The sequence below is a fragment of the Rhincodon typus genome, chromosome 32, assembly GCF_021869965.1.
Source record: "Rhincodon typus isolate 14 chromosome 32, sRhiTyp1.1, whole genome shotgun sequence".
Classification (NCBI taxonomy): domain Eukaryota; kingdom Metazoa; phylum Chordata; class Chondrichthyes; order Orectolobiformes; family Rhincodontidae; genus Rhincodon; species Rhincodon typus.
In genome coordinates, this window is record NC_063363.1 from 29,701,154 (window position 1) to 29,715,163 (window position 14,010).

At 41.7% G+C, this 14,010-nt stretch overlaps 1 protein-coding gene across 1 annotated transcript in view; it reads left to right on the top strand.

Moving 5' to 3' along the window:
- The window catches only part of hepacamb (hepatic and glial cell adhesion molecule b), a 361,487-nt gene that overhangs the window by 61,571 nt on the left and 285,906 nt on the right, over positions 1–14,010 (top strand). The window contains exons 4-5 of the mRNA XM_048615454.1: positions 5,803–5,896; positions 9,038–9,118. Coding sequence (XP_048471411.1) covers positions 5,803–5,896; positions 9,038–9,118 — 175 coding nt within the window. The remainder of the gene's footprint in view (positions 1–5,802; positions 5,897–9,037; positions 9,119–14,010) is intronic.

Below are 14,010 nucleotides of genomic sequence, written 5' to 3' on the forward strand. Positions count from 1 at the left end.
TATTGTGGGCTGATTCTTCATAGAATGCAAGAGGGGCAAGTTTTAAGGGAGATGGATGGCCCAGTTGTTAGTGTTGATGCAGGGTGGGGTAAGGTGCTGAGGTGCCCTGATTAAGTGAGCAGGCAGTGCAGAGGGCATGCAATATCAGGGGTTGGGATGGGTGACAGTGAGTGAGGGAAAATGCTGTGAGAGTGGTAGGGAATGAGCCTTAATGGGGAATGGGTACAGTAGCAGAGATAAATTGAGTATGGGATATTGGAGAGAGAAGATGATGGCACATTTGCTGGCAGAATGGAGAAGGTCATTGACCTTCTTCCTACAGTGCAGTGCGTTCCTTCAGCTGGATGAAACTGCCCTGATCCAGATAGCAACTTCAGATCAAGCTGGCATGGTCTGGAGTCGTGGCCTCCACTGGGGGAAGACGACGTCCCACCCTTACATCCACCTGCCCACAGAATGTCCAGATCAATACCCGCAAGTCAGGACCCCAACTCCCCCTTCACTGCCATATCTGGGGCAAATGTTAGAAATTGTGTAGGGCTGTCCAGACTGACAGTGCTTGTCCTGGAGCGCAGTGGCCTTTGTGAGTTGTTCCAGGTATGGCATATTGTAAAGTGGGGCTAGAGTCAACAAAAGGATTGCCATAGAGCGGAGTTTGGAACGATGTAGTGTGAAAACACGCTAAGCTTCGGGGGGAGAAACCCTCCATGAAACTCAACAAAACTGACGTTTAGCCAAAAACAAAACATAAGATTCAGCCCCATGAGGTGGAATAGGATATTTGTAAAGGTAACAGTGGGACGCAGTTCAATAAAAAGGTGACTAGTTGCAATGGATCTTAAAGAAGGGACATCTTTTAAATGTATGATAAGGCAATGTATATAATAGCAATCAATCCAATATCATCCATTTGTACTATTATCAAAAGTTACAAATCTGCCAAAGAGTTTAAGTTTGGATACCACTTCTGAGATATTGCATGAAGATTATAACAGATTCCTGAGCTGATGAATAGAAAGGTTAGCTCAGTGTTTAGTCTTGTTTGATTTTCCAGTGAGGTTGCGGAGAACATTGTAAGACCTTTTCTCAAAAGACTGTGACCTAAATGGTTCAAGAAGAACTATCCACGATGGACCTCTGCCACAACTATTACTGGGTTTATAGGGTATGAGGTAGCCTCTCCAACTTTGCTCACGAACGTTAGGTGGCAATTAACAGGTCTGGAGGTGAGAGCCATAAACCCCAACACCCTGAAAGAATTTGAGCGCCCCTTGTCTCTTATGAAGTGAGAAACTTCAGTCCCCTTCAAAAATTACTTTTAATCTTCTATCTTCCAAGATCCAGGTGACATCAGGTAAGCCTCTGCAGTCAAGCAATGGGTCCTGAGTGCTTAAGAGCAAGAATTTCCAACATAGAAATCCCCTACCCTTGGTCCTCAACCCTTATGTTGTTTGATTTTTTGGAACCAGGAGATAAGTCCTCCCTCAAGGCCTTGAAAGTGACTTTCTCCAGAATCTGCTGGAAGAATTTTGCTGCCTCAACTGGCTTCATAGACCCTTTCAATTAGAACAGAGAAGGTTAAGAGTAGAATGGGTAAAAGTGTTCAAAACTTTGAGATATTCTGATAGGTATATAAAGAAAATTACTTGGTCAGTACATCAATAAGTAAAGGGCATAAAACTTTAAGACCATTATGAATCTACTTCAGGTATGGCAGATAATAGTAACATGATAAGAAATGTATCGATTAAACTGGAAAAAAAAAATTAAAAATAGGTGAATAAAATATTAATATATGGCCCAAGTAGGAGTTCTATGTACAAGTGCACTGGTTGGAAGGAATAAATTAAGTGAGCTGCAGGCACAAATTGGAGATTATGATCCAGTAGCCGTTATTGAGACAAGGCTGCAGAATGGTCAAGGAACTAAATATATCAGGTTATAAAATTTACAGAACAGACAGGGAAAATGGCTTGGGAGGTGGAATAGCCTTGCTGATTAGAAATAAAATTACTTCAATGCTGAGGGAGGATCTAATGAGGGGAAAGCATCATCTGGAGACTGTACAGGTGGAACTGAGGAATGCTAAAGAATCTAAAATTGTAATAGATATTGTGTATAGACCAGCTGGTAGCAACTCTGAAGTGCTAGATTGTATAAATGTAGAAATTGGCCAAGTTTGTAGCAAAGCCAGAGTAGAATTAAAGGGGATTTTAACTTTAGTACAGATTGGCAGAGACAGACAGCACTTGTCAGAAAGGTTGTGAATTTCTGGAGTGTGTCCAGAATAGGTTCCTACAGCAATTTTTCCTTGATGCAACAAAGAATAAACAGTAACTGATTTAGTAATGAGTAATGAGTTGGATTTAATTAGTAACTTAATTGTGCGTGAACATTATCAACATGATTGAGTTCAATGTAGCATTTGAAAGTGAAAAATATGAGTCAGCTACTAGAATTTTTTGAGTTAGGTAGGGCTGATTTTAATGAGATCAGACAGAAACTGTCCACAACAAACTGGGAAAGTCTGTTAATGGGTAAAACCACTGAAGAACAGTGTAGAAAAAACACTGTAGAAGAAATGTTAAAGAAACATTTAACACAACACAAAACTAGTTTATATCCCTGAGAGGGAAAAGCTCCACTTCACAGAAAAAAAAACTGCCATGGACAAATAAAGAGAGAAGGGACAGCATAAAACTAAGAGAAAGGGCTCACAAAAAAGTAGAAAAAGAAGCACAGATCCTGCTGAATGGGAAAGATACAAAGACCAGCAAAGGATCACAAAACAGCTTAAAAGAGCTACTAAAAGACATTATGAAAGGAGATTGAAAGAGGATACAATGTCAATGACTATGGGGAATGGCAGACATGTTGAATAATTATTTTGTCGCAGTATTTACAGTAGAAAGGGAGAATAGCTTACTGGAGTCCTGAGCAAATTAATTGGGAGTCAGGGACATTAATGAAATTAAAGAGTGAGAAATCCCTGGGACCTGATGATTTCCATTCGAGGGTGTTAAAGAAAGAGGGGAGCGCATTGTAGTTAGGCTAGCTATAATCTTTCAGAGTCCCCTGTATACAGAAGTTGTCTCTCTGGATTGGAAAATTGTGCATCACTCTTCCTTTTTAAGAAGGGCGAAAGGGGAAAACCAGGGAATTACAGACCTGTTAGCCTAACATTTGTAGTGGGGAAATTCTTGGGGTATCTCATCAAGGATGGTTAACTGAACACCTCAAAAATTTTCAGTTAATTAGGGAGAGCCAGCATGGATTCACGACAGATAGATGATACCTGAAACACCTCGCTTAATTTTTTTGAAGAAGTGACTGAGATAACGGACAGGGGAATGTCTATGGATGTTGCTTATATGGACTTCCAGATGACATTTGATAAAGTCATCCATAAGGAACTGCTAACTAAGGTAGAGACCAATTGAATGGTGGGCAAATGGCTGGGAAATTGGATAATAGATAGGAGACAGAAAGAAATGGGTAGGTACTCAAATTGACAGGATGTGTCCCATAAGGATCTATACTAGGACTTCAATTATTCACATTATTTATTAACAGCTTGGATAATGGATAGAAAGTCATACACCCAAATTTTCTGATGATTCAAAGCGGAGCGGCATTGCAGACAGTGTAGATAATAGCTTAAACCAGTAGAGATATTGATAGACTAAGTGAATTGGAAAAACTGTGACAGATGGAGTTCAACGTAAGCAAGTGTGAGGTTATCCATTTTGAACCAATGAAAGATTCTGGAATGATCCTATTGAATGGAGGAGCAGGTTCGAAGGGCTGAATGGCCTGCTCCCACTCCTAGTTTCTTGTTTTATTTTAATGAATCAGGTGATTTTATTTTTTAATGCTTTTCCAGCATAAAGCCTTATTACATTATACTTAAGACGTAACGACTGTGAAACTGAGTCTTTGTGTGAGATACAGTGGCTCATGCGCAAGCATTAATGAAACTGGAATGAAAAAATTGCATTTCCCTGGCACCTTGGCCACCTCGGGCATCGCAGCCAATGATGATGTTTTGAAATGGGGTTACCATGTAACAAGCAAAGTTGAGGAGATGTTTATCAACAAGGGAGCCAGGGCTCATGGGTGGACAGGCAGGAAAATGGGACTAAGTTCCAGTTCTGAGGAAAGGTCACCGGACTCGAAACGCTAACTCTGTTTTTTCCTTCACAGATGCTGCCAGACCTGTTGAGCTTTTCCAGCAACTTCTGTTTTTGTTGTTGTTGTTGAAAATAGAGCTAAGGTCTCAATCAGATCAAGTATCAGATAGTAGAGCAAGCTTGAGGGGCCGAATGGCCTACTCTTGCTCCCGTATCTTATGATTTCATACTAACCCAGCACTCAGCAATCGCATATTGTCCCTGAGCGGGGGTAGATTTGTGATTATGATGGCAAAAAGACAGGAGGGACAATGTTTTTACACAGAGAGTGGTTCATCTGTGGAATGAACTTCCAGAGGAAGTGGTGGATGTGGGTAGTGTAACAACATTTCAAAGACATGTAGATAAGTACATGAATAAGAAATGTTTGAAAGGGTATGGGCCAAGTACAGGCAGGTGGGCTAGTTTAGTTTGGGATTATGGTTAGCATGGATAGGTTGGACTGAAGGGTCTGTTTCCATGCTGCATGACTCTATGACTCTATAAAACAGGGTACTTTACAGATGGAATGAAGTCAAATATAGTGGATGTCCAAAGAGACTTGGGGGTCCGGCTGCATAGACCTTTAAAATACCATGAACAGTGCAGAAAATAATCAATAAATGTAATGGAATGCTGGCTTTTATATCTAGAAGACTGAACTATAAAGATGCAAAAGTTATGCTTCAGTTACACACTGGTTAGACCCCACTTGGAGTACTGTGAGCAGATCTGGGCACCACACCTTAGGAAGGATAGATTGGCCTTGGACGGACTACAATATAGGTTTAGAAGAATGATACCTAGACTCCAAGGGTTAAGTTATGAGGAAGGATTATATAAACTAATCTGTTTTCTTTAGAATTTATAAGGTTAAGAGGTGATTTGATCAATGTCTCCAAGATATTAACAAGAAAAGACGGGGTAGCAAAGATAAATCTACACAGAAAGGGTGGTAGATGTTTGGAATTCTCTTCCACAAGTGCCAGTGAATGCTAGATTAGTTGTTAATTTTAAATCTGAGGTAGATCAGTTTTTGTTAAAGCAAAGGTATTAAGTGATATGGCCAAAGGGCAGGTATATGGAGTTAAGCCACAGATCAGCCATAATCACTGAATAGCAGAACAGGCTGGAGGCACCGAATGGCCTACTCCTGTTCCTATGTTCCTAAAATGTTAGGAGAATTTTATTTTAAAGCAGAGAGTTGTTAGCAACCAATATGCCTTCTCAAAAGCAGTGTTGTGATCAGACACCAAAAGCTTTTCAAAGGGAAATGGATCAATCTTTCAATATTTAAAGCCAAGTGTCATGGAGGCACCACAGACACATTGTGCCAAGTGGCCTCTCACTATGCTGTAAAATTCAAAGATTCTATGATAGTGTGAGTAAAAGAGGTTTTATGGGTTGAATGGCCCTTTCTTGTGTTATTCTGTTTTTTTAACATATTTTTCCTAATCAACCTGTTACAGACCTCTAGCGGGACTTGAACTTTGGGTCTCTCCATTCAGGAAAGAGATGTTACGACTGCACCACAAGAGGGCCCCTTGCTGTTCTTCTAAACATAACTAGAATACTTCCACTTAAAATTCACAGGCTGAAGGATTGGAGAGTGATCTTGTTATTTTTTTTCTAGGGCGGAGTTCTTTATATATCATCCTCTCTACAGGCGGGATTTTCCTTCTAGTTACCTTGGTAACTGTGTGTGCCTGCTGGAAACCTTCCAAAAAGTAAGATTTAAATGAGCTTCTTGGTTTTTATGTCTTGCCTGTTTGTTATTGTGCGCACAGAATGACTTATTGCAAATGACCTTACATTAAAGGGTATAGTCATATTGTGATTTTATTACTGGATTAGTATTCCAGTGTGGGTGAGTTGAACTCCCATAATGGAAGTTGTAACACTTTATTTAAAATTTAAAGACCTGGAAGTTAAAAGCCTATCAAATTGTTAGATAAACCCAAGTGGTTCACTGGTATCCTTTAGAGAAGGAAACATAGCCTTGCTATCCAGTTTGTTCTAAATGTGAGTCCAGCCCCATACAAATATGGTTGTTCCTGAAGTGGTCTAGAAGAGCAATTAATTGTATCAAACTGCTACTAAAGACAGTGTTTCTGTTATCTTCTCAGGCTACTCTTAATAAAGGCCATTCTTGTCAACGAAGTCCATTTCCTAAGGATGGATTTGTTTTTAATAATTTGCATTTGAAAAATACATGCTGCTTAGTGGAATATCTGAAAGAACAGAAAATTTAGGGGCACAAATAATTGCATTAAACATTATATATATTCACTTACTGATTTGAATGATTCCTTTTAATTGAGAAATTTGGTGAAATAGAGCAAGCTGTTAAAATTCAAAAGATAAGAAATAATGATTACATCAGCTTGAGCTTGACTTTCCAACACCTGCATTCTAGGAAAATGTGAATTTGTATTTATATAGTCCTTATCAGAACTTCGGGATGTGCTGAAGTCCTTTACAGGCAATGAAGTACTTTTGAAGTTTAGTCACTACTGTATTGTAAGGAAACATTGCACCTAAATTTCATACAGCAAGGACTCAAAGATAAGAATGAGATAAATGATCAAAGAATCTATTTATATGTTTATTAATGTTCAATGAGAAATGAATATTGCCAAGTAAACTGAGAGCATTTCTGTGGCTCATTTTCAAATGGTGCCACGTCCACCTGAACAGGCAATATTTCCTTTTCTGAAGAAGGGTCTAGACCCGAAACATCAGCCTTCCTGCTCCTCTGATGCTGCTTGGCCTGCTGTGTTCATCCAGCTCTACACCTTGTTATCTCAGGCAGTATTTTCTGTTAATATTTCATGTGATAGACAGTGGCTGTGATAGTGCAGCAGTCTCTCAGTGGAATGAAAGTACTACCAGCTGAGAAATGGAGATACAGTAAACATGGTAAAATCAGCAGGACATATGTGAAAATGAGATAATAAAAGGAAATAGAGACTCAAAGAGAGAGAGAGAAAGTGAGGGTATGAAGGGCTAAGATGGAGTGTGTAAATATCAGAGATAGTAAGAACTGCAGATGCTGGAGTCAAAGATAACACAGTATGGAGCTGGAGGAACACAGCAGGCCAGGCAGCATCAGAAGAGCAGGAAAGTTGATGTTTCAGGTCAAGACTCTTCTTTCTTTTCAGAAAAATAAAATGTCAGATGCGAGTTCTGAGTGGTAATGAAAACTGCTGATGAACGATGAGATTATGTGCAATCAGAGAGGTAAGAGAGGCTAGTGTTACATCAGCCTGTGATGTGAAGTGAAGGTGCATTCACTGACATTGACTATGTATTAGAGGTCATTAAACATCTTCCCACCCTGCTGCCAGACTTTCAACATTGACTTCCCTCGTCACCTGCTGGGAGGGCAAACTGTGAGGAAGATGGAGAAATGCTTCTGTGTGATTTAGACAAGCCAAGCAAGTGGGCAAATGCGGTATAATGTGAGTAAATGTGAATAAAAATGAGGAAGGCGGATTATTATCAGAGTGGCTATAAATTGAGAGTGGGGAATGTTCAATAAGACCTGGGTGTCCTTGTGCACCAGTCGCTGAAGGTAAACATGCAGGTACAGCAGGTGGCAAAAGAGACAAATTGTAAAGTGGCCTTCATAGCAAGAGGATTTGAGTATAACAGTGAGGATGGCTTGGTGCAATTACATAGGGCCTTGGTGAGACCATGCCTGGAATATTGTGTGCAGTGTTGGTATCCTTATCTGAAGAAGGATGTTCTTGCTATTGAGGGAGTGCAGCAAAGGTTTACCAGATTGATTCCTGGGATGGCAGGACTGATAGTAATGGAGAGGTTGAATTGATTAAAATTTTATTCTCTAGAATTCAGGAGAATGAGGGGAGATCTTATAGAAGCCTCTAAAATTCTGACAGGGCTGGACTGGTTTGATGCAGGAAGGATGTTCCCAATGATGTGGGAGTCCAGAACCGGGCTCATAGTTTAAGGATAAGGGGTAAACCGTTCAGGACTGAGATGAGGAGAAATTTATCCACCCACACAGAGTGGTGAGCCTATGGAATTCACTACAGAAGGCAGTCAAGGCTATAACATTATATAATTTTGAGAAGCAGTTGGATATAGCAATTGAGGCTAAAGGGATCAAAGGATTGGAGGAAAAGTGGGAACAGACTATTGATTATAATGAATGGTGGAGCAGACACAAAGGGCTGAATAGCCTCCTCCTGCTCTGATTTTGTATGTTTCCATGCTTACATTTCCTTTGGAAGGTTTCCTCTATATCCCACCCCTGACTCCTGTAGGATCAATTTATTTTCCTTACGTCCATTATGAAAGTCTCCAGCACTGCATCTATGAACTTTGGAGCCCACTCACTGTCCAGATGTTATTCATAGCCTCTGTTTAACTGTTGCGATATCAGACAGTTGTAGCTTTTAGTTATCCTGTGCAGCTGCCCTTTCAGAGGGAACAGTCTACCATTAAGTGCTGGAGATCAGCTGTGCAAGCCTCGTGCACCAGCTTTTCACGCTGTTCTGTTTCAGCTGTGCTTGCAGCCCAGCAGTTGAATGAGTCCAACTTTCTTCTCTGTTTCAACAGATGTCGACGAGTTAGGAATTGTAATCCCCAAGCTCACAAGATGCCACAAACAAATTATTATCCCATACTGTATTGAACACAATCTGATTATTTTCATGTTAGTTCCTGATTAACTTTGTCATAAACATAAACACTCTTATATACTTCCTCTACTGTTAATTTTATCTCCTTCTGACTGCCTGTTTGTGAAAGGGTGGATACTTCCATTCCTGTCCTCTGTGTATCTCCTAATATGTCAATTTGTAAGGTATTGTGTTTTACCGTTTTGCCTGGTTTGTTTTCAGAAATAAAGGTCAAGGACAGAAAGGAACATCTTCAGGTTCTGTGGAACGAAATGAGGATCAGGATAAACGTGAAGGTAATGTGTAGCATGAATATCGTCAAATGGTGTGTATGTTATGGGGCTGGAGGGTGAAGCTCATAACTCTGGTCCCCAATCTCAGATCCAGGTGAGAGGATAGGATAAAAAGCAGGGAGCAGTGTTGTCTGGAGCATCACTGGCCAAACACTACTCCATTCCCTGAAGAAAGATTTCCATAGATTGAAGTATGCTAAGTAGGTTGTAGAGAACTTCTTTCTGGCAAAGGGAAAGGAGTATGTGTGGGAGGCTGAGAGCCTTAGAAAGAAGTAATAAATTGCCTGAAGGCTGATGGACTGGAGTTTGGCCGGGTTGAACCATTATCCCTGATTAATACACCTTGACCACAAATCAATAACCTCATTTGGCAAATCCACACAATTGACAATTGTGGGAAATAGAAATCTCATCTTTGCACAAATAGGTGCTCGGCTCAGGTCAGGAAGAGAGAGCTTTCAATAGTAGATTTGTAATCAATCTGTTCAGATGTGTTATGACACACCTCTAGAGGAGGTAGGACTTGACTCAATGCCTACTGGCTCATAGGTGAGTACACTACCTTTGTGCCACAGAGCCTGAAACAACAAGGATTTCGTTGCTGGATGGTCTGAAACCACCAAACTTTCAACTAACAGCCAAACGTACTGCAGAATCTGATAAAAAAAAAGGTTTAGTCCATACCTAACCTGGACAATAGTTGAATTGGGACACTTGATGCTACCAACTGGAGAAACCCTGGACTTACTTATTAATCAACAGCCTCTCCTTGCACAAGAATGAATTAGAGCATTTAATATTGACAAAGTGAGTTGCGTTTAAATAACATGAAAGTTAGGGTCTAGGCCATCTCCTTGATATATTTGCAGGGAGTTTGGTCTGGCTCATAACAAGGGGTAGGTGCTGTGGGGATGCAGGGAGGTGTTGGGAGGAGAGGAGGAGTGGACCCCAAGGTGTCGAGAAGGAACAGTCCCTAAGGAATGCTGACAAGAGAGGAGAGGGGAATATGTGTCTGGTGGTGGCATCCTGCCGGAGATGGTGGAAATGGCAGCTTATCATTCTATGAATGTGGAGGCTAGGGACTGAGGGACTTTATCGATGTTGTGGGAGAGAAGAGAAGAGGTGAGGTCCAAAAGTGTGAGAGATGGGTTGGACGCAGCTAAGGGCCCAGTCAACCATGGTGGTGGGGAATCCTCAGTTGAGGAAAAAGATGAACATATCAGAGGTCCCATTGTGGAAGTTGGCATCATTGGAACAGATGCAACGGAGATGGAGAAACTGGGAGAAGGAATAGAGTCTTTACAGGAAGCAGGGTGTGAGGGTGTGCAGTCCAGGTAGCTGTGGGAGTCATTCAGTTTGTAGTGATATTTGTGGCCAGCCTATCCCCAGAAATCGAAACAGAGGTATCGAGAATGGGAAAGGAAGAGTCAAAGACGGACCAGGTGAAGGTGAGGGCAGGGTAGAAATTGGAAGTGAAATTGATGAAGCTTTCCAATTCCAGATGACAGCGGGAAGCAGCACCAATGATGTCATTGATATACTGGAGAAAGAGTTGTGGAAAGGGACCCGAGTAGGATTGGAATAAGGAATGTTCCACGTAGTCCACAAAGAAATGGACATAATGGGACCCATGTGGGCACCCATGGCCACCCCTTTTACCTGACGGAAGTGAGAGGAGTTAAAGGCGAAGTCGTGAGGACGAGCTCGGCTAGGCCTAGGAGGATGGTAGTGGGTGGGGATGGTTCAGGCTTTTTTCCCAGGAAGAAGCAGACAGCCCTGAGACCATCCTGATGAGGAATGAATGTATAAAAAGATTGTATGTCCACGGTGAAGTGGAGCTGGGTAGAGCCCGTAAACTGGAATTCTGAAACTGATGTAAAGTGTGAGAAGAATTACTGATATAAACAGTAAGGGACTGGACACGGGGAGAAAAAAATTGAGCCCAGGTAGGAAGAGGTGGGTTCCAAGGGGTAGGAGCAGGCAGAAACAATGTGTCCGACCAGGCATTCGTGGTTGTAGATTTTGGGAAGGAGGTAGAAGTGAACTGTATAGGGTTTGTTTCCATGAGCTTGGAGGCAGCGCAGATGAAATGAGACTAGTGATGGTTATGGACACAACAGCCTGATGTTCCATGGTGGGGTCATGGTGTAGGGGGAGATAGGAACGTGGAAGCCTGTACTCTAGATAACAACAGCACCGTCCTTATCAGCAGGCTTGATAACAAAGTCAGGGTTGGATCTGGGGGTATGGAGAATATCAGTTCGGAGGGAAGTAGAGGTGTCCAGATGGAGGGAGAGTATTGGAGGCTGGTGAAAGTGCCTGTGGCATTGGGAGGGGGCCCTTGTCCAATGAAATGGGCATGGAGGTGAAGACGACGGAACAAGAGCTCCATGCCATGTTGTGCCCGAAACTGATTGAGGTGGGGACGCAAAAACTACAAACTTTGCTGAGTACAGAATGTTCAGCCTCAGAGAGCGCAAGTTCAGTAGGGATAGTAAACACTCAACAGGAAGTGTGGTTGGAAGAAGGGATGGAGACAGAGGGAAAGGGAGGCAAGGGGGGTTCCAGGTGGCATGACAGCTCATGCTCCTTAAAGCCTGAAAGGAAATGAAAAAGTTTCTTGTTTGAATATCAAACGAGCCTAAGAATGAGCTGGAACTGGAGGTATGACAGCTCTGAGCCAGTGAGAGGCAGTGCTGATGGAGAGAAAGGTCGAGAGTGTGCATATGGCAATGCATGGCACTGAGTGTGAATCTCAGAGTGCAATGAGAACAGCTGTCTGAGGAGTGTTGTACATCACAGAGATACCCGTGATCCTGCGTGGATTCAAGAAATGAAGGATGAAACTTAAATTGGAATCCATGTGAGATGAGTCTGAGCTGGAGCAGTCAATGAGGAATGGGGAAATCATTCCTTTATCTGCCCAACTGCTGTTCTCTCTCTCTGGGCTCCATCTCCAACAATCATTTACTCCTACTTCTCTCCACCTCCAATGCCTACCCCCTCGCTGCCCCCCATCCTTTTTCTGGCTACAGTCAGTTCAGAAGAAGGGTCACTGGATTGGAAACATTAACTCTACTTTCTCTCCACAAATGCTGCCAGATCTGTTGAGTTCCTCCAGTAGTTTCTGTTTTTGTTTCAGATTTCCAGCTCCTGCAGTTTTGTTTGGTTTTTGGTTTAAGTTTTGGATAAGCTGTTGGTACTTAGAGTTGACAAAACACCCAGATCAGATAAGATGCATCCAAGGATATTGATAGAAAAATGAAAGCAGGAATTGCAGATGCACTGGCAATAATTTTTTCTCCTTTCCCTGGACACGGGGGCGGTGCCAGAGGACTGGGAAAGTGCAGCTATTACACCCTTACTCAAAAAATCTAGTAAGGAAAAGTCCAGCAATTACAGGCCTGCTAATCTAAAGTTGGTACTGGAAAACACATAGAAACAATAATTTTGGATAGAATTCATATTCACATGGACAAACATGGGTTAATTGGGGAGAACCAGCATGGATTTCATGAGGGAAAATTGTGTTTAATTAGTTTTTTGGAATTCTTTGAAGAGGCAACAAGCTGATGAGGGTAATGCTACTGATGTTGTACATAGATTCCAAAATGCATTCGATATAGTGTGTTCAACAGACTTGTGTGAAAAGTTATGGGTCATGGAGTAAAGGAAGTACTAGCAATGTGAAAAAGGAGCAGAGAGTAATGCTTAATGGATAGTTTTTGAGGCCAGAGGAAGTTTTGTAGTGGTGTTCACCTGAGCACTCTTGCTTTTCCGGATTTATGTTAATGATCTTGGAGTGCAGGGGAAAATCTCAAAGTTTGCAAATGATACAAAACCTGGAAATATTATAAACTGTGAAGAGGACAATGTAGAACTTCAGAGGGAAATTGAAAAGTTAGTGGATGGGCGGAGTTAAAAAGGTAGAATCTATTCCTGCTAATAAATGAATCAAGAGTGAGAGGCTGGCAGATGAAGTTCAATGCAGAGAAGTGTGAGGTGATGCATCTCATTGGAACGATTATTGAGAAACAGTATAAAATGAAGGGTACTGCTCCTAAAGGTGTGCAGGAGCAGAGACCTGGGTGTATACATGTGTAAAGTGGCAGGACAGGTGGACAGTATAGTTAATGAGGCAGACACAATGCAAGAATGTGGCATAGAAGGCAAGTCGGAGAGATTATACTAAAGCTATAAACCACTGATTAGACCTCAAAGGCATGAATGCATTGGAGAAATTGCAGAAGTGACGTAAAAGAATGGTTCCGGGGATGAGAAGCTTCAGTTACAATGATAGACTGGAGAATTTGGGACTATTTTCCTTATAATTCTGAGAGGAGATTTGAATGAAGTTTTCAAAAGCATGAGAGATCTGGACAGAGTTAACAGGGAGAAACTATTCCTGCTCGTAAATGGATCAAGAGTGAGAGGACACAAATTTAGAGTGGTTCACAAAAGAAGTCAGTGTAATGTGAGAAGGAATGTAGCAAATGTTTTGGGCATAGAATACAGTGCCTGGAGTCGTGGCAACAGCAGGGTCAATTGACCTATTCAAGACAGCATTAGATGATTATTTAAAAGGAAATAATGTGCAGTGTTATGGGGAAACGGAGGTCATTAAGTCATGATGAACATTCAGTGAGCCAATGCAGGCACAATGGACCAAATAGCCTTTTTATGCATTGTAATAATGTTGTGAATCTGTGGTGTGGTACAAGAGCTTGAAAGTGGAACTATGTAGATAGCCAGTATAGGAATGCCGAAGGGCAAATGGTAGCGGAATAAGGATAAGTGGGTAGCTCTTACAGAGATAACAAGGTGTAGAGCTGGATGAACACAGCAGGCCAAGCAGCATCAGAGGAGCAGGAAGGCTGACATTTCGGGCCTAGACCCTCCTTC